The following is a 25,962-nucleotide window of genomic DNA, read 5'->3' on the forward strand; positions in this document are numbered from 1 at the left end:
CTGCTGTAACTTTCTCCATCATTTTCTCCTTGACATGTCTGCCATGTTCCTTGATCTTTTGACGTCGTTTGTTTACAAATGCTCTCTAACAAACTTCTGAGGCCTTCCCAGAACAGCTGTATTTACTTGCGCACCCCTGTTCTATAATCACATAAAGAACAGCTGCAGCCACTAATTACAAGTTGGATGGAAGTTGGTTGCGCTTGATTTTAAACACATGAACGCTATACTTTTCAGGTTTTTATATGTATAACAGTGCTTTTTCTTCTATTTCACAATGATGCATTACTGTATGTACACGTGAAAGTTCGATAAAATACGTTCAAATTTCAAGGTCTAAAAATACTTTGCAAGGCACTGTATTAGCATTTTATTGTTCTTGTCTCTTCCCAGCTACTTGTGCACCCTGTTCTATAAACACTTAGAGAAGTGAGATTATATTTACATATAAAAAGCCTAATAATTATAGGGAGGAGGGAGATGGGTGTTCCCCCTTATCAGAGGAAATGATAAGGGACTAGCAGGCCCTGTGAAAGAACAGGGTCCATTTTGATATAATTGGCAGTGGAATTATTTATGACATTAATTGCCACATTATCGACTGGCTGTCAGGTCCCGTGTCAGTCTGTCCATATTTCTTAGCAGAAAGAGCCAGCTCAGCCCGGTGTCCACTGACAAGCTAATTACAACAGCACAACCTTGAATGACAAATGTTACTCATCGAGGACCAGCCAGGCCCGGAAATAAGGGCCACTTCTCCCCCTCAAGCCTCTCTGGATCAAATGAGACAGCAGCGTGCTGCCAAATGTAGTCAGGTGCAGGAGAGACAGGGTTTGCATGTCAGCAAGAGACACAGAGAGAGAGAGATGGAGGATAGGAACGAGAACGTGAAGAAGATGTTGCTTAAGCAAGGAGGGCTGCTCCTCTGTACGGTGGACAGTTGTCATTCATAAAGACGTCTTTTTTTTCTTTTTTTGACTTCCATCTTCTTTAACTTGAGTAATGTCAATCAATCATCAGGCTGTGGGCTGATCGCTGCTGATGGGGTGATTTGTCTCTCACTGCAGATCCCACTGCTTTTCAGGATGTGGAATTAAACTTCCAGGAAACTGCAAGCACTGAAATGCCGAGTTCCTTTAAATCAAGGTTAACATTTCATTTGCTTAGAGTTGTCTTTGATTCATTATAACTAGAATGTGGATTATCTCTAATAATCTAGTAACTTTATGTTGTTTTAAGACATTTGAGAAAATGTAATGTTTTGTTGCTTGTTTGTTGTTATGTGTTATGTAAAAATCCTTGAATTGTCTGTTGTTGAAATGCTCCATACAAGAAAACGTGCCTTACATAATATTAAAAAAAAGTAACAAAGTTGAACACATTATTAATACACCAGAAATCTGAAACTATTTTCCACAAGTTTCAATAAAGTCAACATAGCATGGAGTATTCCTAGAACTTAAGATATGTTTTTCTACAGCAGTGAACATTTTAAAATCTAGTGCATCATAATGTAGAGCTTCATCAGAAAATCAGCCAGTGAACATGATTTTGTTCTTGACCAGCGCTCATTGGTTATGAGCTTATAACAACTCAAAAATCCAACCTTTCTTATGATCAGTGAAAGCCCCATACCAATCAGGTTGTGCTGAGGACAACAATCTGGTGTGCAACTTGTTACCGAGAGATCAGTTAGTTATTTTCATTTTGGTATTGGAGCATTGAAATCAAGAGCATTTTGAGGATTTATCTTTGGTGATCAGCTTCAAGCTTTTGAGGGTGAAAGACAAGATTCTGGTTGGGCCCCTCCAAAATGTCAACTTCACTTCCAGTCTGTAGAAACACCACATCTGTCAACAGTATGCCAGCAGTTCTTCAATGTGTGATTATAATTCTGTCATCCATGTACTTTTGTAATAAGATTACTAGTGTACAATTCTAAAGACAGCTTTAAAAGTAAACTCAAATCATTTTTTATGTTTTTTTTTTTAAATAAAAGCATAATCTTGTACATCTACATAGTTGTGTAATGTTGAATGTGCTCTCACACAGTGGGATGATGCCATGAGTTCAAATTTAAATAAATATTGCCCAATCACAAATAGACTCCTCTTTTTAATTAGGTTTTGTTTGTATAGATACTGCTGCTCCACAACCTGGAAGATTTGATTGTATTTGTACATTTCCAACGAAGCAGAGAGAGACACCTGTTACTAATAAAAAATAAAAATATTTTAAAATTACGGTGCACTCAGGCAGTATTCACAGTGTTTCACTTTTCCCATATTTTATATGACAGCCTTATGACAAATTGTATTAAGATTTTTCTGCAAAATTCTACACATATAATAATGTGGAACAAGGTTATTCAGATTTTTACAAATTTCTTAAAAGTAGACAACCTAGAAATAACTGCACTGCAAACAATTTCCTGCTAAGACAATTTAGTTTTGAATTTGCCCACAAAGAGAAACAAGTACAGTTCATAAGAATAAATTGGAATTTACTCAAATTGGATACATCAGGTCAGAGCTTTACAAAAATGATGACCAGAGGTGGGTTATAAGATTTTCTTGGTGCACCCCAGCTGTTATCTGTAGATCTTAATGAGTAACATCTAACTAAGCTCCACTTTAAATTTTACAACAGGATTATGAGGTTTGTGCAATGTTACCATTCATCTTGGCACAATCAGGGAACTAATAAATAAAATTGCACACACGCAGCTAGTTAAAGCTTGTGCAAACAAAGTGAAAATAATGAGCTTAAAAGTTAGACCATATATGTAAGTGCACCCCTTCAGACATATATGCACACACTGAGGCTACTAGTTGAGCCTCCAGGGTTACTGTAGAATGTCAGTGATCTGCAGTGATGAAGTGGTGTGCCATTTGTTCATCCGCGAAGTTCCTAAGATACAGCACCAGCAATAGAGCCGAGGATCACGAGGGTCATTGCCTACAGGTAGATCTGTGGCTCATACCTTAATTAATCTACTGTCTGTGATGCTGAGCGTCCCATTCATGCCTTCACATGCACAGAGGCGCATGTCAAGCATATGTCAACCCTTTCTGGCAGTCCCCACCCACCCCGTAATGCAGTTTGTGTTGGTGTGGCAGCTCAGGATGCGTCCCTGACAAGGATGGGAAGTGACACACACCAAACTCGGTGTGTCCCCCAGCCAGCTCCGGTGGCTTGGAGCCTGTCAATTCCAGCTCCGTCAGTGGCACAGGCTCAATGGCAGTGCCTGTGACACATGTCACAAAGTTTTAAATGTCTGCTCTTTTCAGCAGGATGGCTGGGTGCATGCCGCAGCCAGGGGAAGGATGACATTTTGTGTTTTGTGGAGGGGGGGACTTGTTGTGGCTCCCCTCTTCCTGCCTCCTCCGGCTGTCAGCCCCAGTTTCCTCTGAGCATATCAAAACACAGACAAATAAACCTTGTCATTCTGAAGCGCCAGCACTAGTGACCAGGCTCCTGAGCAGCATGTCATCTGGAATATGGTCACACAATCCTGTAGGAAGTTGTAAAGTGTATAAACACATGCAGGAAGGCACTCTCTCTCTCTCTCTTCCTCACACGCATACACACATCTCTGAAACTGGAACAAGTGTTTAAGCTAATAAAAACAGGGAACTAAACAAAGAGAGACATTGTGAACAAACATTGCATTAGGCTATCTCTGACCTTTTCTTTATCTGCTTGCAGATGAATGACATGCTGCACTGAACATAAACATGGCTGCTTTTGAGCCCCACAGATATTAAACCTCTCAATCTTCTCACAAATTAGTTCTTCTCAGCACTAAAATGTAGTCATGATAAGAAATAAAATTTCAGCTTTTTGGATTAACAAGTAACATTGAAATAACTTTTGATCCATTTTATAGGATTTATGTAAAACTAATAATATTTCATCGTTATCGTTCAATGTATTGAACCAGTCCAGGAGTGGACATAAATAGCAACACAACTTCAACACATTTGAGTCCAGCCCTTTTAATCACACAGCAATGATATATATTTTTTCTTAGATCAGCTGTTAGAAATTAAATGTTTGTTCAAAATCTTCATCTGGAAGGTTCCCTTGAAGCCATAGTACGAGAAACACAGTGTACAAGATTGACAATAATAATAAAAACAGGAAAATTCACATAAGCAGGACAGTCAATTAGAAACTCCAGTGTATATCTTCACAGCTCGTTTAAATTTGAAAGTGTATCTCAGTTCAAATAAAGAAAACAACACAGCAAGTACAAACAAAGGCTAAGACATAGTGAGGAAAAACTCAACAGGATTAAGAGCAATAATGTTAGATGAATTATGAGAATCCAATACTAAAGTATTATTTCAGTCAGACATTTTTTTCTTTTTTTAGGAAAAGTATCCCAAAGATAAATTTTACACTCCACTTGATGAGTTTTACCTGTTGTCATGTTGTCATACACATGCAAAGCTACTGCTGGGAGAGAAGCTGGGCTGTTTTAAATTGTTAGGTTAGAAAAAAGATTGGAACGAGCCTCATCAGTCTTCACAGGCCGCCATTTAGAACTGTACAACAATCTGATCAGACTTCACTAAACGTCTACCAGAAATGGACAGATGGAAAAAATATGTTGTGTGATAAGCATATAGTCAGAGGTTGGTGTTAATGATTTTAGTTCAATATTTTAGAGATATAAGTTCACTTTGTATCTCTCTTTTTGGTAACATCAATGTTTGTCACATTTCTTTTAAACTGTTTTAGGGCTTATAAACCATGTGTGGTGAACTATGCACATTGCACAAGTCAGTAGCTAGATATGCACTCGTGTTCATGGTGATAAACTGCTAGCATCTACCTTAAACATAAAATGCTGGTGACATTTTATGAACATTTTTCATAGGCATGTTTTTACAGATATTTAATCTGTAACTTGTTACAACTGTTTGCTTGAGTTGAATTTGGAGATCAGTTGTCAAATAACTTGACCAGGGTGCCTAAATCTTTAAGAATGTCAATTTATGGGAAGTATGAATTCTTTTATTGGGGATCCTCACCAAGGTAGTTGTTTTTAGAGAAAATTTAAAAAAAATAATACAATAAAAATCTTCCAATTTAACAGTGAATCCAGCAGAAATTTCAACAGATTTAGTGGAGAACAGAGCAGGTGCCAAACAGAGAACTGTTAATGGCAAGAAAAAGAGTAAAGTTTCAGGATTTGAAGGGCATGCAGGTAATTAGGCCTCCAGATGGGCCAAACATATCAAATGGTGTAGGAGGATGTAATCCCACAATGCTCTGTAACATGTAAACAGCAATAAGAATAGAAACCTATTTACAGCTCCCACAAATACAATTTCACTGTCTAGAACAATGTCAAAATCTGGAATGCTGCTGTGCATGTTACTGGAGACACCAATTCTCAGCTATTGCTGCTTTCACCAGTTTCTCTCACCTCTTATCTTAATGACTTAAATAGCAGTTGGGAGCACAAGCGCAGGAGAAAAAAAGAAAGGGAAAATCTGAGAATGAAGAAGATGAGTCCATGTCAGGGCCCAGGTGTGGGACCGCCACCCCCTTCACCCTTGATTAGTAGCTGTTGTGGACAAGTGATCCATCATGGGTGTCAAAGAAAAGGAAGCAATTGCCTGGATATGTTTGTTGCTCGCTGTGTGTAAGACAATAAGGCAGGGAGAAGGTCCTTGTGCATGTGTGTGAGTTGTGTTGCAACTGATGCTTAGAGGCGATCATGTCAGTGGGAGTGTCATCTCTGACTCTGAGCTGCAAGCAAGAAAACAGAAGTAGGCTCAGCTCAGAAGAGGAGACTAAAACAATGGCTCTAAAATTTTATATGAACAAGAAAGTACTCAGCATGCATAAGTGCAACAGCATATTCGGTTAAAATTTATCTTTTGTTTTCCAGCAGTAGATTAGGTGATTGAAAAAAAATCCCTGGTGGTTTTAATAAATAAAAAAAACCCCGACTCCTCTGAGAGCATCCTGTGGACATCAGAGCTGATCGTTTCGGATGAATCTGTTGCCTTCTGAGTGCTTGCCATAGTAGATGTAGCGACACTTGGCGAATACCCCTAAAAAGAGAATAAAACAAAGTTTAGGTGTAAATCATGGTTGGGTTATCTTTTTATGACTGGAGAAGCAGAAAAATCAACTTGTGACCAGAACTGCAAAGTTTTGAGCTTGATCAGCCTGTCTGGTGACCGGCCGGTCAGACACTCAAAATTGTTCTCCAATCAGCGAGCGAAACAAATGTAGCACTGCTGTTCATGATGACAGTAACACTCTTCAGTGTGGATGTAGTGCGGCAAGCCATTTAAAAGGACACGTCATTTAAGCTGTAAAAAGTGAGAGAGGTTTGTAGCAGATAACAGAAAGGCTGAATGGCTGTAGCAGAGCTGTACTGTTTTATTCTTTTAAGCCTGTTTGTCAGTTTGTAGGTTTGTCAAAAAAAAATCTTAGCATCATTTATAAAATCTCAGAGTGGAGTTAAAACACCACATTTTTCAGAAAAAAAGACTGCACTGATTCCAAATAAGCAACAAAGACAGTTAAAAAACAAGTTAGCTCTGTAATCATTTTTTCTTTGTTGTAAAACTGATTTATGACTTCTCTATGATATAAAGTTGCCTCCACTATTAATATGAATCATTCATCACTACTTGCAACAGAAAGGCAAAAATAAAAATGCTGTTTATACAACTAATTATGCAGTTCTGCTTGATTTCCATGAAGCACAGCAAAGTTGTACAGATATACAGATGACAGGAAAGCAAGTAAAAAATATAAAACAGCAACAAAAAGTTAAAGAAAGATTTTCTCTCAAAACAAATGAAAAACGGTCATTTGACACCTGGAGACAATAGCACCGAAACACTGTAGATCTACTTTCTAAATTACACAAATTGTTTGAACTGACGAACATTTCTCCTTGTATAGAGAAAATGACTTTGCCTAAGAGATCAGACACAATGCTGCTTTGGTACAAGTGAAATCAACTTAGATCCACATGAAATCCATCTAGTTTTTATAGCTGCTATCATAACTGTCTAAGGTACATTTATTTTACAAATAAATGAATATATTTAATACAGTATTCAAGTAAAAGTTTAAATCACAGGTGTCAAACTCCAGTCCTCAAGGGCCGGTGTCCTGCAGTTTTTAGATGTGCCACAGGTACAAAACACTGGAATGAAATGGCTTAATTACCTCCTGTGTAGATCAGTTCTCCAGAGCCTTGCTAATGACCTAATTATTCTATTCAGGTGGTGCAGCAGAGGCACATCTAAACGTTGCAGGACACCGGCCCTTGAGGACTGGAGTTTGACACCCCTGGTTTAAATTATTAGTTTTCTTTTCTAAAACATACATATTGTTTTACAAAGGTAAACTAGTCTTTTATAAAAATTAGATTTTTAAAATATATTTTACTGACTAAAATGAACAAATATTAGTAATTTCAAAGTGTTTTTATTGTGTAATTATGTTAAATATTGAAAGAAGAATAATAAGTTTATGTATTAGCTCCAAAAGAAGAGGTTAACTAGCTAAATCTGTAATCATTTACACCTAAAAATGTTAAATAGAAATACAAACTTAAGCTATAATATATGCATCTACTTCTTTGGTCCCTCTCTACATAACTATAATGTTATAAAACTGAAGGTTGTCTGTGGTGGTTTTCTGTTGTACAGAGAGGTGGTGCTGTTCAGGCAGATGGCCGGCCCAAAGCTCTGTGGTCAGTTTGCTGTGATGCTAACGTCACAAACACTAACATCTCATCTTGATTAGTGCAGAGGGCTGTACCTCAGTGTCATCTCTTTCCAAATGAGACAAGGACAAGTGGCATTAGTGCTGTCAATGATCCTCTGACAGCAGAACAGATACGGCTTTCACCAGCTTTTCTAAATAGACATGAAGTGCATTATAGGAGGAGGGGAAAGGAGGCAGGCCAGAGACAAGGCAGGAGTGGAGAGACATATGGGGGAGGCAGTGTCACAGAGGGATGAGGGACGCTCCAAGTGGTAAGTCCAATCAGATAATCCAAAAAGACATTGTCAAGAGAGGGAAGAGAATGGCAACTAAGTGACAGAAAGCAGGAACGGGGACAGAGATACTGGTGCCATATTAGTGCCAAGCATATTCTGATGCCACCCTCAATTCTAACCAAACTTGACACATCGCTCTCTTTCCCCGCGCTCTCTGACTCTTCAAAGTAGGCTCCACCAAGTCACACACACACGCACAGACACACAAGTGCACACATGTGGTGCACAGAGATGCACACGCACCCACACAGCGCACCAGTCCCTTGCAGCAGTGGTGGGTGTTCTGTCAGGCAGAGGAGCAGTACGGCAGCAGCAGAAGCCCACAGGCCCGGGGACAAGCTCAGTCAATCTAAATCTGGACTTTGTAGTGGAGCAGTGCTCATTTCCCCTCATAGCCCAGCTACTTGAGGTGATCCAAACACTGAAGTGTGAGAAGCTGTCACCTCCGATAAAATCCAAGACCAGCTCCATGCCTGCCTGCTCCCCCGGTGTATGAGAGATGTATACATGCGTGTGTTGGGGTGTGCATGAGTGTGTATATGCTTTTTTTTTTTTTGACAGTGTGGAGGTTGGAAGTGTAGGGGAATGGGGGGATGAATTCCAGCTGCCGTGATTTGCCTTGGGACAAAGGTGCCACGGTTGTATACTGGGCTTGACACCACAGGACTCAGGGTATCTCACAGCACTCAGATCAAATGGTTGCCAGGATCTTTCACATATTCACAGTGTACCCAGCGAAAAACTCACTCTCTCCAGGAGTAGGGCCCTTAAAGAGATTACCCACTGAGGCACCAGAACCAAGTCTCCTATAAGACATTACCTAGAGGGGATATATTTGTAGGTTTGCAACCAAAGCCTTTCAGAGATAACCTTCACAGATGAAGGAACTAAAGTAAAGGCCCCACAAGCCTTCACACTCTGCTGAACTCAACTTCAGCCCATGGGTACTGAGAATGATTGGAGAGGCCACACTTTGTAGCTCTCCGGCACCAATTGGAAAGGTCTGGACGATGAGTGACCTGTAGCTCTCCAGCAGCGCTAATGTACGCCCGTGTGTAATAAAGAGGAAGAGGAGTAAATTAGAAGAAATGGAAGAACAAAGATCAGGGCTGCTGTCTGCTTCCCAGTGGGTGAAAAAGTGCACAAATGTGACAGTACTCCATTTCTGCACTACATTAAGTGCTGCATTGTGTGCATAAACAGCACACTCCAGTTTGCTTTCTTCCCCTTCACAGCGAGAGCTTGCACTTATTACAAGAGAAACCAGGAGAAAGATTGGGCTGCTGGAAACGAGAAAGGGAGTAACTATGCCAAACTCACGCTTACATAATGCCTTCGGAGGCTACGCTCATGCCTCTGGGGTTCTGCCTGATGAACTCATACTTAATGACAAATATTACCATGCCAAACTCAGTGCTCCACAGTATCCTCTGTGTATCTTAAGCCATGGTTGAGTGTGCTTATATCACTAAGACTGTCATGTTCCCATACGTATTTACATCTTCAGTACACAAACACTGTGCTCCATGAGAACAGTGGAAACCCCCATTGACGTGACAGATTAACAAAGTTATGAGTAGGCTATTGCTTCCATAATGGTCTGGTAGAGTAACAGTCACAGCTTTGCGCTACACATCTTGTTGTATATAAAAAAGAGATTTTTTTCCTGAGTCAAACTAGCACCACCAAAAATGTAAAAACCTTCAAAACATTTTATCCCCTGCAGATGCAGCATTAAGGATGTATTTTATGGCATTAACAAAGGAATTATTACATTCTTTAACCTTTTGATTTATTTGCAAAATAATGCTGTAAAAATCCAGTAATATTTAATTTCACAGGAAAATATTGTTGTATTGTATAATGCCAATAGTTCAAATGATTTGACAATGCACAAATAAATAAAGTGGCTATTCTATTCAAAATGGTGCATTAAATAGAATTTATTGTGGTATCATTTTAGTTGGATTAGGTATTTTGTACCAGACTACAATAAAACAAGCATAGGGTGAATGCTTTTATGACAAAAAAACTTTTCTCCTAACATTAGTGTAAGCATTCTGTTCTGCTTTGGTTGTGGTCATTTGAAGAAAATGAAACACATTTTAAAGGCAAATTCCCTAAAAACAGGAATCTACTATGAACAAATTCAATAAATTAGAATACTGTTAAATTTTTTTTTTTTTTTTTTAGGTAAACCAATTCACTTAGTAAAGCACATTGCACATTTTCCACTTGCAGCTTAATGAAAACAAATTTAACACTAGACCATTATATCAGACCATTAAAAGCATTTTTAATACAACATAGTGTCATAAAAAGTACGTTTATTGTCTGTATAGGTACTTTTAATCTGACAAACAAACCTTATTGCAATGTATATTCTAATTCATGAAATATGACTGTACATCAAGTCAAATAAACACTAGGTTGATTTCCCTAACACACTGAAGTTAATTTTGTACTGCACACTTTTCTGAAGTTTACCAGTCTTGGTCTGTGTAACGATTCTTGAAAAATAGGACAGATTACAGTATTTAGGTCACTCTGACCCTTGTGGGCATGGACATCATGAATTGGCCTTTAGAGTTCTGCTACCTGACCTGAAAGTGACAAGTATCAACAAAGTCCAAGCTGCTCCTTCCATCTGAGTTTTCCATAGCAATGATAAAATTATACTGCCCAGGAGGCACTTCCGAACCACATCAGGCCAGTAATTTAGCAGTCACTACATCACACAATACTGCAAAAATATCACTGGGGTCTTGGGTACAAATTCAAACATTGCAGGACTACTCTGATTCTGTCCGTTGACCTTTAGATGTAGAATAGGAGCCAAGTTTAGGTTTAAGGTAAGATTTGTGCCAAAACAAAACATCAAATAGACCCTCTATTAGATGTGCATAACCACTGGAAATGCAAGTGTTTTTTTGAATTTTTGAATTTGATTGTTCGCTGAAAACACGTAAGATGGAAAAACTATGACCTCCATGAATCTGCATGCATGAATCTGTCTGAATTCCTTCCCATATTTTCTAAAAGCCTGCTCCAGAGTTTTGCATTTAATCAGCACACACTCACAAGAGGGGAGTTAGAGAGAGATGGGAGATGGAGTGGGTTTAATGACTGCTCCCTGCATAAAATCAGCTCGACTCTTTTTCAAGGGCCATCAATATGTCACAGAAAGACATGTCCAACGGATGTAGCTTTTAACATCAAGGTTATCTATACTCAGAATGAATTTGCTCTGCACACTCCTATTTTCTTGTCTTGTCCCTTCTCCAAATCTGTCCTCCCATTTTTTTTTTTGACTACACACACTTCTCTTTTTCTCCCTTGCAGTATCCTTTCTCTTCTTTGGAGTCTTCAGCTCATTATTTTTATTTTCTGATTGTTTTCAAGTGTTTGCTTTTCTTTCTGACCTCCCTTGTTTTGACCCACACTCATTACTTGGACCACATAGTCATTATTCCTGTGCATCAGAACAATTATTCAACAATATGAAGTAGATGCAAAAAATGTAATTATTAAAAATACTACACATCATGCTAATAATTAGGATTGGTCAAATGGATTAAAAGAAGCTGAAAAAAAAATCTATACACACAAAATTCTGTCTATTGTTCTTACCAAACTAACTGAAAATACAGAAGCAACTCAACTAAACCCATGCCATTTTAAAAGCAGCTAAGTGGAATAAGCACTGACAGAAGTACCAACAAAGTGACATAAGTTTGATGACACTTGCGTGAAAATAGGATTTTAGCACATTATCTCTATGATGCATCACATGCCTTTAATGCAATTGCAGCCAACTTGTGGACATTTTCAGACAACCAATTTCCTTAAAGTCAACTTTCACCAGGATCAATCGTTAGTTTAGGACGACTCATAATTTTAATCAGTCTACAAAATCTAAACTATATAAACAGTCACATAAGCTACAGAGCACCTTTGAAATGTGGGTAAACATTATTGTATATTATTGGCATTATAAAGTTTTCATCTCAAATCTTTAAGCTGGTGTAAAGGTCTTATCTTGATATATACAGTATGTTGGCATATCTAGAAATGCTATTCAGGAACATTGTAATTCAAACAAATACAGCACTTTATATAAACTATGAGATTATGTCACATACATGAAGCATGTTGTTTTATGATATTGCTTTAGCAAATATATTGTCTGTGCAGTAGGAGGAAGGTCTAAAATTAACATAGTGGTGGAAGCGTAGTGTGTTTTATATTTTTCTCTATATTTATCTCCAACTTGGGCTGGAGGTTTATTACTGTAATTATCAAGTTATTGATGCAATATTTGTTTAGTGCTTGCATAACTGCAGCAGTGGTATTGTGGAAATAGGGCTTCACAACAGATTGGAGGAACTGAAGAACAATTAATGGATGCTACTGATGTATAGAAATATGATACTGGACTGATGAACCTGACATATTGTTGTACAACATTGAAAAACAAGGTAGATGTGCAGGTCTGTGAGCACTATTAGCAAGTCTTTCATGTCATCATGTTCAACATAAAGGCAGATCAAATTTTTTGATTACTCAATATTATGGTAAGTTTGTGTATCAGGAAGATGAAGCCAGAGTCAAATGAAAAAAATGGAGTAAAGTGAATAGCTGCAAGTAACACAAAGTGATTACGATGGGAGGTCAACATTGTTACATTTTAAATGCTAAGCTTACAGTCTCTTTTTTGAAACTCAAATACATCAGCCGTAAGTAACTTTCAGCATTAAAGTGACATGAGACAAGTGCTGCAAATTACTTCATGCTAAAGGCACCATGATACAGGCAATGGACTGCTGTTCTATTCAGTTTGTGTGTTATTGTGAGTCTGTCTCTATTAATTAAGCTTAATAATGTTTATTTAGACTAAACAGCTAAAAATACTACTTAAGCCATTGAACATAAATAGCTGCCATTATGGTCCATGGCAGCTATTTATTTACCTCCACTGTTCACCTCCTGATCATTTATTGCATCCATTCAACAACATCGTCTGCATGTTTTCGACTTTAGTGTATTGATTAAACTTTTAAATGGCCACCATATAACCCTGGGACATCAAGGAGATTAATTTACATCAATGTTCATCAGCAATTCATTAGCCATTAATACTCAACATTCACAAAGGCTATCAGAGAAATGTGTCTCATTTTTCACTGAGTGAGAGGCAAGGGAAAATGTAGAGAGAAGGGGCAATGAAAGGAAACATTAAACAGGTTATAACATTAGTATTTCTCAAACATGTCAGGAATAAATTGTAAAACACCCTGCAGCTTAAACCAATACTTAGACATACAGAACATGGTACTTTTCTTATATTAGCATTCAGCTTTTGAAATGTGAATTTGAAACTTGTTTAACAATATTTTTACATTTCTTTATATTAGAAGGTAAATTGTTAAAAATGGACTGAAGTGTTTTGCACAAATATTTAGGAAGTGGGCAAAATGGTCACAAAATAACACAAAAGTGCCAATAAAGGGAGGATAAATGGTGTGGGAGTTTGCATACATGAGATAAGAAGTTGAAAGATTTGTTGTTGCCAAAGGCTGATAGCCTGTCTGAGAAAGGTTGAGGAATCGTAACTCAACCAGCCCTAATCAATAGAAAGCAGATTTTTGCTCGATGAAGTTTTTTGAAGAGCAACATTAACAAATTGTTTCTTTTTCTGTATCCTCAACACAGAGTAGCACATAAAAGTGGAAGGAAAAGAATACATGCTAAAATATTTAATAAATAAAAATATGAAAAGTGTGGCATACATCTGCGTTTCAGCTTCCCTAAGCCAATACATTACAAAAGCACTTTTTGTTGCAATTTCAGCAGCAAGTCTTATGGAGTGTGGTCCAGCCAGTTTTGCAATTCTATGGATTCAAATTTTGACCAATTCTTTGCCTTGTATTTACCTTCATCTCTTCAATTTTGACCAGGTTTACTAAAGAAGAACCTTCCCAAAGCATGATGCCACCAACATGTTTCACTGTGGGGACAGTGTGTTTAAGAAGATTACTGGTGTAGTTTCAGAAACCTTTCAAATCAAGTTCTGCTTTACTAAGTAATACATCCATTCAACTTAAACTTAAGACATGCTGAACATGTTACCAGTCACAATGTTTTCACTCTATCAGGACAGAAAGGGAATTGAATTTGGATCTAAAGCAATTTCACATCAGTATTATGTTGCCATTGTGGGCATTCTAATTAAAAATATGTGAAATTAATTTTAGTGACATTTCTGACACACAGCCTGGAAGAACATTTCTTACAGTAGCTCTGAAGTCTGGAGATAAGATAATGATGGTGGATGTATGCCAGTTTACAAAGTCAAAGATATCTATGGAGCTTTCTCTACTATCAAGCCAGAATACAAACGTCTTGAATGATTTAAGAAAAACAAAACAAACAAAAAAGAACTTTAAGCACAACAATGACAAGCAGGTTATTTACTGCTAGAGTTCATCTACCTTAAGGGCACAAGAAGCCACTAACGATGCAAGTAATCATAGGCGCTCATTTTCTCAGTTAATATGTGGCTCACAAATCACCACCCATGCACACTGCATGACCTGACACTGATCGATTGAGTTCTTCATTACACCCAGGATTTCTAATTAAAAGAAAAGCACAGATAAGTGGTTCACACCTCTGACCAAAATAGACGAAAAAAGTAAAAATTCCAATTAGAGGTTTCACTGTGTTCCTTAATGGTGCTGTTAATAAGAGCGGCTGGTGAGTCACTCAATGAAGGTTTAATCACTGGGACAGGATTCAATAACAAAAGAGCGCAATATTAATCACCAGAGAGTGATAACTTCACTGTTCATCTCTTTGACATTGGAGGAAGGGATGAATTAATGATGCTCTCCATCTGAACACATTAAATAATAATTATCAGGCAAAACAGCATGAAAGGGACTGCATAATGAACCCCATTGTCAGGTCAATTACAACCACATAAAACTGTTCAAAGGGAAGTAGCTTGTTACCAGATAGCCACAACAGAAAGGACAGCTGTGGCTTTATTAGCGGAAGGTGCAGCGTTTAAAAATGTTTTGAGGGGTTGACATACACTCGCAGGGCATCAAAGCTCTGTCGAGCTACTCATGCCGGCTGTAAAAACCAAGAGGTGCTCAGTGAGGCATTCAGAAAGGAACACATTGTAAATTGGCTAGCAAAAGATAAATGACATGACAATGACAGTGTTTTGCCGGCTCTGAAGCAATGTCAGTCGCTAAGTGTCATGTTAACTAAACTCAACTACACAGACAATGATGGACTTCACGCATCAGCAGACAGAATGGCACCTCGCTGCTTGTCAGTAGCAATTTCCATCAAATCAAAGATGGCCGAGAACTTTACCCACAAGAGTTGGCACTGCTGGAGTTTTACACATGCATATGAACATGGACTGAGGATATAGTTTCATGTTGTACTATTTATTCACTGGTAATGCTGGTAAATTGACAATTGCTTATTGAAGCTTTCACCTTTCCCTGAGCAACAGACACATCAGGCCGTCCTCTACTCTCTCATCTGATGTAGACATCAATTAATGCATGGCTGCTACTGCCCTGAGACACTCATTTAAACAAACAGCCTCGTGACCTGCAGTGTGACATATCAACACCAATCTGACATCTTGTTCCACAATCTTCAGCCTCAGAGCCCGGCTAGCTGCACCTGTCTCACCAGAGTGCCCATGGTTGGCTATGCTCCTTCACACTTCCTTTGCCTGCAGACATCAAACACTTATTACTCTCCGTCTTGGCTCTGCTAACTGACTGTCCAGTCTGGCCCACATGGAGACGCCATTATTAGAGTCATTTCAGTGCCCATCCTGACGCCTGTTAGGCAGCTCTCTACCTTGGGCTCCTGCTTCCTGCCTATCCAACTGAGTGCTTGTCCAGCCGTACAGTGATTGGACATGACATGGTGACAGAAAACAGGGGAGAAGGGCAATAGAAATAAAAGAACAGAGATGGTGGAGTGAGGCAGACATACATAGGGACGGAGTAAGGTGGGCATGTTAGCCAAGGCCCTTGTGGCGAAGGGTGTGCCCATCAACACGAATGAGCGTTAGCCAAGAGCCGCATGTCACAATGATGGAAGGCCTGGATCACTCACGTCAGGGCTTCATCTGACTGGAAGATATCAATCTCCAGGCCTAATCCAAAGGGACATGGTAAAATATCCTTTAACATTGCTCGTCCACCCCGCCTTTGTGTGTTCGCTTGCTTCTGTCTCTTTTCACAGCTGTTTGTAACCTTCATTGTTGGACTTCAATCGAATACACTCATTTTCACATCCCATTTCCTCTGTCTCCAGCGCTGACAGTCAAATTATGATGGGCAAAATGGTCGGTCGACACATAGCATTTAGCACAGTGTGTCACTAAATGCTGCAAGAAAAAAATGAGTTAAAGAAGCAGAGATCAGAACATACTGTAGAGAAAAATACACTGTGAAAAATAAACATAAATTAAGCTAATGTAATTTTACTTTATCATCAGACTTTTTAAAAAGAAATTATTCAAAAATAAATACTTGGCAATGATTTTATATTGCTGCTAACCCCCTGCACCACCACAGCATGCCCCTACTTTTACAACTTAAATCCAGAATGAAAATGCACAAATCAGGCTAGTTCCTAATTTTCTTCCGTTGAATGTTAAAAAAGGGGGAAAACATATTATATATATATATACAGTACAGACCAAAAGTTTGGACACACCTTTCTAATTCAATGGGTTTTCTTTATTTTTATGACTATTTATAAGGCAAGATATCCCACTTATTAATCTGACAGGACACACCTATGAAGTGAAAACCATTTCAGGTGACGACCTCTTGAAGCTCATCAAGAAAATGCAGAGTGTGTGCAAAGCAGTAATCACAGCAAAAGGTTGCTACCTACTAGAATATAAGGGGTATTTTCAGTTGTTTTACACGTTTTTGTTTAGTGCATATTTCCACATGTGTTATTCATAGTTTCGATGCCTTCAGTGTGAATCTACAATGTCAATTGTCATGAAAATAAAGGAAACTCATTGAATTAAAAGGTGTGTCCAAACGTTTGGTCTGTACTGTGTATATATATATATATATATATATATATATATATATATATATGATAAATTATTATCCTATAGGATAAATTATTCATATTATTCCTATGGATAAATTATTCATCCATTCATATGCATTGTTTTGGGCTTTGAAGAATACAGCCAGTGGGTTAAATCTGAAAATTGCCTGACTTAATGTTGATTTGTATGTAAAATATGAGAATAAATAATGCATATGAAGATATTATTTTGAGCTTAAAATCATCTTTAATCAGGTACATGGCTTTAAAAGTTGCAAGACTGAATTTCTAAATGTAGCGTCAGCTAATGTTGAAGTGATGAAAAATGGATTCTTTTTGACACCACGTGCAGCTGAAAAATATGCCTTTGTTAAATTACAAGCTGTCACTTCCTGCTAGAATTTAAAATGATGAGCTCACAGTTGCCAGCCAGATGTGAGGCTGAGGTGATGATGGCTTTGTGTTGTGTGGAATATTTCGAGCCCCTCTGGCCTCTCCGTGTCCCATTCAGATGAATGGCTCCACTGTAACTCTATTTCTTTTAATTAATATGACACATCCCCTGTTCATATGCAGAGAGTAAAGGCTGGGATAGAGAGCTGAAGGTATAAAGGAATGATTAACTATGGATCCGTCCCTCCTTGTGAGAAATGAGTCCGGCTTCTTTGCTCTCCCTCAGTCTTGCTCCCTCCTCCTCTTCATTTCCGTTTTTCTCTCACTCTCCCTTGTCTGTGTCCTTCTTTGGCTCACTTCATTTCTTTCAGCATCCTCCTGTCTCTTTCTCTTCTCACTGATCTCTGTCTTCCTCTCTTTTCCTCTCCTCTCCTCACCTTTCCTTTCCCTCCCCTGACACTCTCGGACTGTCCTCAGCCCTTCCACATCTCCTGACAGGTAGAATAATAACGCTCGTACATCACTGCCCCAAAAAGTCCAATAACCTAAATCTTCACTTGCCACACACCCCGGGACTCAATTACTTTATTGACATGTAATCTTCATAAGGGGAGAAATATTGAGCATGTAAGGTCAGCCGGTTATGAAGACATATTATCATATTATCTGCATGAGGGTTATAAGGGCTAGGACCTGACAAAGCTAATTATAATGGTACATGTTTCAGAGCTCAGAGCGTATTATCTGCTTGGCTGCTTGGTTGAGTCACAGCTGAGGTATAGAGGAGAAGAGGATGAGATTTCAAACCTAATAGGGGTGGGATGTCATCTCAGGGCATGGGAATTAATGAAGCCAAATATTATCGACCTCACATCAAAGCGCTAATGCCCTTGATTTGTTCATTGTATTTATCAAGATTACCTTGCCACGCCCTGACAGGTAACGACAAATCACCTTATCAGTAGAGCGAGGAATCGGTTTCAACAACAACAAATTAACACAATAAAACACAATAAAGCAATTTTACATCCAGAGCCTTGCAAAAGAATTCACACCCTTTAAATGTATCCATGTTTTGTCAACAACAAGCTTCAATGTAGAACATACTTGAGAAGGAAATAATACAAGATTTTTAACATTTCTGTCCATTTTTTAAATTTTTCTGCCAAAATAGCTCAACTTCAGTTAGATTGGACAAGTAGTGTCTAAAGAGCAATATTCAAGGGTTGGCAGAACTGCTCAAATAATTTTAAAACTGGGCTTTGACAGGGCCATTCTAACACAAATATTATTTTTCTAAATCCATTATTTCCAAACTTTTACTCTGGAATCGTATAACCTGAGATAAAACACAAGATGAAACCAATCAAACATTTAACAGAATTGTTTTGTTGTTGTTGTTTTTATAACAAAACACATAAAACACCCTAAAAAAGTCCATGGTTTCTAAACTGTCAGGATAGTGCTGGTTGAAAGGTATTGCATTTATTGAGTCAGTGGTAAAAATTGTGAGAACTGCTGATCTATACAAATCTATCAAAGCTCTGGGTGTAGGCTTAAGATTGTTGTCGCCTTGGAAGGTGTCTTCTTCACCCCAGTATCAAGTCTTTTGCAGTCGTTAATCGTCATCTGAAGAGAAACATCGACACAATGCTTGCGATGAAACCTCATACCACCATATTTAACTGTGGGCTGTATTGACAAATTCTTCCTATTATCAGGTTATTTCATTAAATCTCTCTTTGCTTGCTGCGTCAGTTTAGGAGACAGCTACAGCTCGTCTTATTAGGTTAGAGGTTGTGCCATATGTATTTATATTCTTGAATGATGGATGCTCTGTTACATGTTCAAACCTCGGTGTATTGCTTTTATATCAATAATCTTGCTATAAAGGTCTCCATAACTGCTCTCTCTTCAAAAGTGCAGCTGCATTTATGCTGAGATTAAATTATGCCAAGCTGGACTACCTTTACTAATAAGTAACTTATTAGTAAACAACTCAGTCAATAAAACTGAAATTAGCTGCATCAGTGTAAAGAGGGCAAAATACAAAAGCTCGCTATGCTTTAAGAATGTTATTTACTTGCATAAATTAAATCCCATTCCTTCCATTAGATATTTCTCTACTATCTTGTGATAGTAGTAAATTAAATAAAATGTGCAAAGCTTTAGGACCTATCAATACTTTTGCAAACTATGAAGTGTAAACAATAAAAAATACAGAAGACCTCTAACAACAGAAGCCTGTGGCTCTGTCATCACCTCAATCCAAGGTTATCTAAATATTATTTAATTTCTTAAGAATAATCTGGAATATGGTTCAAAATATATTTTTCCTCATAGGAACAGTATAAATATTAAGAAAATAAAAAAGGTGATTTGACATATTTGATCCAACAAAAGAAAAATGCATTGTGCTGGCCAGGAAAGCCTGTAACTTAAGGTCTTCACAAAATCTAAATTTCCCAAAGCTAACCACATCTAGCAAATATCATGCCATCTGCCCTATTTCTGTTATCCCTCTGTCCAGATCCTTATGTCAGAGTTATTGCTGTAGAAGTTGCCAAAAATGGTGTGGAGTCATTTGCAGATGCTGCCAAAGGTCATGTGTTAACACTTGCTAATGATGTCAAGCTACGAGACATATTTTAGCTTTCTTATGAGGCTCTGTTGGCATTTGACACTTGATACAAAAAAAAGAGCATCTATTTTACTTTACTAAAACAACTATTCATTAATGGGAGGTAGGAGAGGGAGGTTGGATAAAGCCTTCCTGAAGATTTTTTTTTCTTTCTTTTTTGCATTGCATCACCTTAGCTTAAGGTAATGCAATGCAAAGATAAGGTATTGTTGATAGGTATCACAAAAACAACAAAAACTGAATTCCACTACCTTTGAAAAAAAAAAATCTTGGTTAAATTCCTATGCAAAGCGAAGAAAATATTCTGTCTGCTCAGTCATCTTGCACTGCAGCTACATGCCAGGAACTATTTTCATATCAACCCATGATGGTGAAATAACTTGTCCACTTGTATTACCATGACAGAGAAACCTGCTCTGTCTGTTTAAAGAGGCTTAATAAGGAAATCAAAGTGACAGATTAAAAGGTTGTTTTGGACTTGGTAGCATTTCAGTGACCTTGCTCTTTTCATTTTTAGTTTGATGCCTCTACACAAGAAATAAAAAAGGTCCATTACCTCCTGAAACCAAGGCTCTTCTTTCTAAAGATTAAAAAATGCACTTAATTTAAATAACCAAATAAATAAATGAATAAGAAAAGCCTGAAAGTCTGCAGGAAAAAGCTCCCATTATTTGCATTGGTACTCAAACATATGGAGGTAATGGGCTTCTGTTTCGAAGCAGAAAATCCAAATAGGATTTCCGACAGTTTAATGCAGTGAATAAACTGAATGGTGCTTAATGTGAGAAATGCTGACACTCTGACAATAGTTTGTGTAGACATTATTGCTCAGTGTCTCCCAATTGTATATTGACGCAGAGGCTGCTGACAATAAATCACTGGATCCACCAGAGTGTATCCAGAGAGTAAAAAAAAAACAAAAAAACAGTTCAGACAACGGTCCAATGGAGCCCGACGTAATTGACAGATGAGTTCACTTTTCACTACTATAGCTTTGAGCACTGAGGGTACCTGCAAATGAGTGTGTTGAAGTGTGCATTGTTTCAGGGGCCACAATTGCCTAATAAAACAAGTGATTAAATCATGGCAAAATATTTATTATGCCATAAATATTTTTGGCAAAAATTATATTACTCCCGACAGGCTAGTCATATATAAATTTTTCACTTGCAGTGTTAACTTACAGTACAGTCAAATTTAATACAAAACAACTTTTCCAACTTATCTTACTCTGTTACTTTGGTAAAATGCAGCCTAATTATTCTATTATTTTAGTAAAATTCAGCCTAATGAATCCACACTTAAGGCTATGCAGGCAAATGTGACCCATATCTGACCTTTCCATGAAATCTTAAATGGCCTAATTTCAATCTTTTCAACACACCACACACTTTCCCCTATCCACACCAAAACCCCCGCCAGATTTATGCCGCTTTCGTATGTACAACTAAAATGGATACATAACTAATTGTTTTCAAAGAGTCTGCAGTCTAACCAGTCTTGCCACATTTCATCTGAGTTTTACGTCAGACATGCATCAATTCTGCACCAGAAGAAGCCAGACATGGTAAATCTGGACGTAAACAGTGGATGGAAATTATGATTAAAACACTATGAAAGAATTCTAGGGCACTGAAGTGTATCACATTACAGGCACAAAACTCCTGCTCAAATAATGTATTCAGACAGACTCCTCTACAGAAGACGCAGTCCATACTCCACAAAAGATTATTGCTATTTGTACATCAGGAACACTTTATTTGAAAGGGTGTGCATAAGACTGACATGACACTGTCATAAACATGACATACACCTGTAATGAACATGAAGGAGTCTTTATGAATGTCTATGACTGTTGTCATGAAGTATCATTCAGTAAATAATGACACCTTTAATGCAAAGTTGCCCTAAAAGTTGCATTCAAAGTCCATTAAAAGTGCCAACTTTGCATTAAAGTGTCATTATTCAGAAAATAATACAAAGTTGGCACTTTTAATGTCTATCAAAAATGCAAGTGTAGATATTTTACAAAAGTTGTGAAAAACATATCAGTGGATGTGAAAAATCATCTATTTAGTGCAATTCTGAAACATTTAAAACTTTACTGATATGTTAATAAGGTTCTGTCCAACATTTGTTCTCATATTGCTGTATGAATTTACACTGACTACTTCTGATTTATCACTATGCGTTACTATACTGGACCAAAAGGGTTGGTAATACGGCACAGCTGCTCAGAAAAGTAGCATGATAAACAAGCTAATAACTGAACTGAAATTTAATTAGTTTGAACCATTAAACAGAGCAGCATTAAGACATGTGCTCATCTTGAATGATTACAGTGCGAGATCGGTTATCCTGCATTAGCGTCTACAGTCTACTGAGAATATAATTCATGAGGAACAGACAGATTAAGACAAATGAAGTACAAACCCACACGATTTAACAAATTGGTATCATATTCTTCTTAATATAAATTAGAAATGGTTTAACTCTGCATAATAACACCTGGAAAGCTCAGCACTTAGAAGCTAACTGATCTGATCATTTCCTATTCAGAATCCCAAGGGATTTAGCATCTGCCAGCTTAATAAGTGGCTTCCCAGAAGCAGATTCATCCCAAAACTATCTGGCAGCTTAGACGAGACCTTAAGCATTATAATGGATTCTCAGTTTAGTATTCACAAATGCTACAAAAACAAAACATAAGTTTTGACTTTGTCATTTCTACCAAATCAAGCCCTGGACAACATATAAGTATGAGGTAAAAAGTACACAACAAATAGATATTCTGCAATCCTGATATGCTGAAGCTCACAGCAAAACAGAAAAAAAAAAGAATGTTGCTACATAAGAGTCAGAGCTGAGTTTAGCAGACCTATCCACACTGGATGATTCATGTTCTGCTGCTTCCTTGAGAATGACCAGAGCAACTAGGATATGGACCAGTGTCAAGAGCACCAGCTGTATGATTTTCCAAGAGGGCTGGGTGTGCTTGGCAGGAGCTCATGTCCTTGTCTAGCTGCCTTAGACATCATGCAAAGCAGCCAACAAACTTACATCTGTGTGCCTAAGGAAGTCCTAACAGTTGAGTCCAACTGGCTTTGTGTCATCAAAAATAAGAAAAGTTTGACTGTAATGGTCACGGACTGTAAAGATTTAAGAGGCTAAATATTTTCCTGCTGCTGAGAAAATGACTCAAACGTCATAATAATTTTACGCTGAAGATGGATGGAACAGTTCTAAAGTAGATCCAAGTTAAGTGGAAATGATGTTCGTTTATCAACAACACAAGAGTGGTTTACAAAACCTTCTGGATCAGATTTATTTGCTCCCAACAATTATTTCTGAAAACCAAAACTGATGGTTGAAATCTTCTGCTCATCATAATAAAACTCTTTAATAGGCCTATTAGAAGTACATTTAAATGATGTGAACTTCAACAACGCAATATTTATGAAACATAATATCACAGAGAAAAGTGTTTGCCTTTACACAGTGGCAAAGGAACTCACAAATATTTAGGGGTGGCTAAGAAGTTGACAGCGCTATCTTTTCACTTTAAGTTTTTGCTGTATACACCTAACATCAGTTTAAGAACCCCAGACACTCAGGAGACTCTTTCAGCGACATCAAAAGGCGAGGTAAAAAACAATAGTGTCACTGACATTTCCCCAAAGCCAGCACAAACAGAATTATTCACACACTGCTAGAGAAGTGCCATCCGATAACAGCGAGATAATGACACTTGGTGGAAGGCTGCTTTCTCAAAGCAGTTTAGAACTTGCTCGTCAGACGCTGGCAGTGAAGCCTGTCATGGACGCTGAGGAGGTTATCTTGGCATTTTAATCTAGCTTGACTGTGAAGGAGAAAATGCAGAAAGGTGATTTCCAGGGCTAGCAATAACAAGGACAGACACGCCTTAAAAAGAAAAAAAAAGAACAAAAAATAAGTAAATAAAAAAGCAGAGCTCTGGATGCGAGTGGAGCAGTGTTCTCATTTACAGCGACGATGAGGGATTGCAGGCCCCGTTTACCTTGTCCCCTCTACCCTCATCTATCTCCATAGACTGACTTAAATGGATATTCTTGTTGCTGTTCCAATCCACTCCAGAGACAAATAATGCCGCATCATTTCAGTCAGATAAGGGAAATAGAGGCTGCATAATACAAGGGGAGTATTTACAATACTGATGCTACAGTCGTGATATGGAACAGATGAAATCAGAGAAAGTTAAATGTGACTGTGAAAGAGTTTTAAAGCTTTTGTTTTTTTCATCATAATTTCATGTTAGATGGAAGAAGAGAAGCTCTAGCACTGTAAGAACAAACCATTTTAAGGACCAGATTCTTCTATAATACATAACAACTGTTTTCAAATGATTGGCACATCAATTCAGGGCACATCCATCCATAAAGGATATTGATTAATCCTATTAGTTCATGAGTATTGAAATGGTACAAACAACAGATAGACACCACCCAGAGAGTGACAAAAATTACAACTGGATGGATAAAAAGATGGTTAATGATATGAATTAAAAGAAAAAAAAACTTTATGCAACATGTAAAGCTTTGTTTTAACAAAGGTAAAAATAGCTTGATTGACATTTTGATAGCTTTTAGGCAGTATCTAAAAGGCTACAAAGAACAGCAGGATTTTTATATCCGGGGGCAGACAGGATTGAACTTTCACCTTGTTTTAGAATAAACATTAAATCAATTAAGATGCACAACCTGCAAATAATGTCAACTTAAACACCAAGAAAAAAAGTATAAACTGAATTCATTAAAGGTTTAATAAAATAATTTCAGCACATTCTAGATAGAGGTTGTGTCTCTTCGCTGTTAGAGCTGAAAATCTGGCAGTCAGATCTGTTCAGTATAATTTTCAATAACATTTTATCTTCTGTCATCTGCCATCAATATTGAGTGCTCACATCACCTTTTGCTTGCTTTATTACCCAGGTTTGTGGACAGTGGTTTTGCAAATGGCATTTAAAAGAATCTGGAAGATACGTTTACTCTTTGCTTTTTCCATATGACTCATTTTAGTAACACAAGGGCCTGCGCCCTTGTATAACTAATGAGCAGTGTTTAACCATGATGTTTATCAGGGGACAGATCCTGCTGAAATATTCATTATGGGCCTGAGCAAAACATCTCTCAGAGCTTGGACATGGAGTCTAAAGGGACACATCAAAGGTGTTCTGTGTTTTCTCAAAAGTTCCAGTGAGGACATTTTCATACTCACAGAACACGTCGGGGCAGTCCAAACGAGAACGGGAAGAATTTCAGGGAAACGATGGGAGTTTTTATGGAATGATATCAAATAGAGCTAAAGTATCACTCATGAACAATGTGGGAAATAATGACGTACAATGACTAACTAGAGTCAAGAAACAGATGTCTGTTGGGTAATGATTCAATTAATTTACAAACACACACACACATATATATATATATATATATATATACATGCACATATATATATATATATATATATATATATATATATACACTGCTCAAAAAAATAAAGGGAACACTTAAACAGGTGTTTAACACTTAAAGTGTTCCCTTTATTTTTTTGAGCAGTATATATACTGTATATATAAACCCAGCAGAACCTCACAACATGCAAATTATCCTTTAGTTATAAGCAAGGCATTTAGATCAGCTTAATATAAAAAAAAACGAGAAACACACATTAAGTAAATGCTTTGATGCAACACCACTTTTCAGTCGTCAATCTCACTTTTTAGTTTCACTTTTT

General features: G+C 37.6%; 1 protein-coding gene across 2 annotated transcripts in view; it reads right to left on the reverse strand.

Moving 5' to 3' along the window:
• Positions 1-3,982: 3,982 nt before the first annotated feature.
• Positions 3,983-25,962, reverse strand: part of lrmda (leucine rich melanocyte differentiation associated) — a 235,907-nt gene continuing 213,927 nt past the window's right edge. For both annotated transcript variants that reach the window (XM_023326880.1, XM_023326881.1), the window contains one exon: positions 3,983-6,071. In XM_023326880.1, the coding sequence (XP_023182648.1) occupies positions 5,992-6,071 (80 nt within the window). In that variant the 3' untranslated portion in view covers positions 3,983-5,991. The remainder of the gene's footprint in view (positions 6,072-25,962) is intronic.

Source organism: Xiphophorus maculatus, chromosome 22 (assembly GCF_002775205.1).
Source record: "Xiphophorus maculatus strain JP 163 A chromosome 22, X_maculatus-5.0-male, whole genome shotgun sequence".
NCBI lineage: Eukaryota > Metazoa > Chordata > Actinopteri > Cyprinodontiformes > Poeciliidae > Xiphophorus > Xiphophorus maculatus.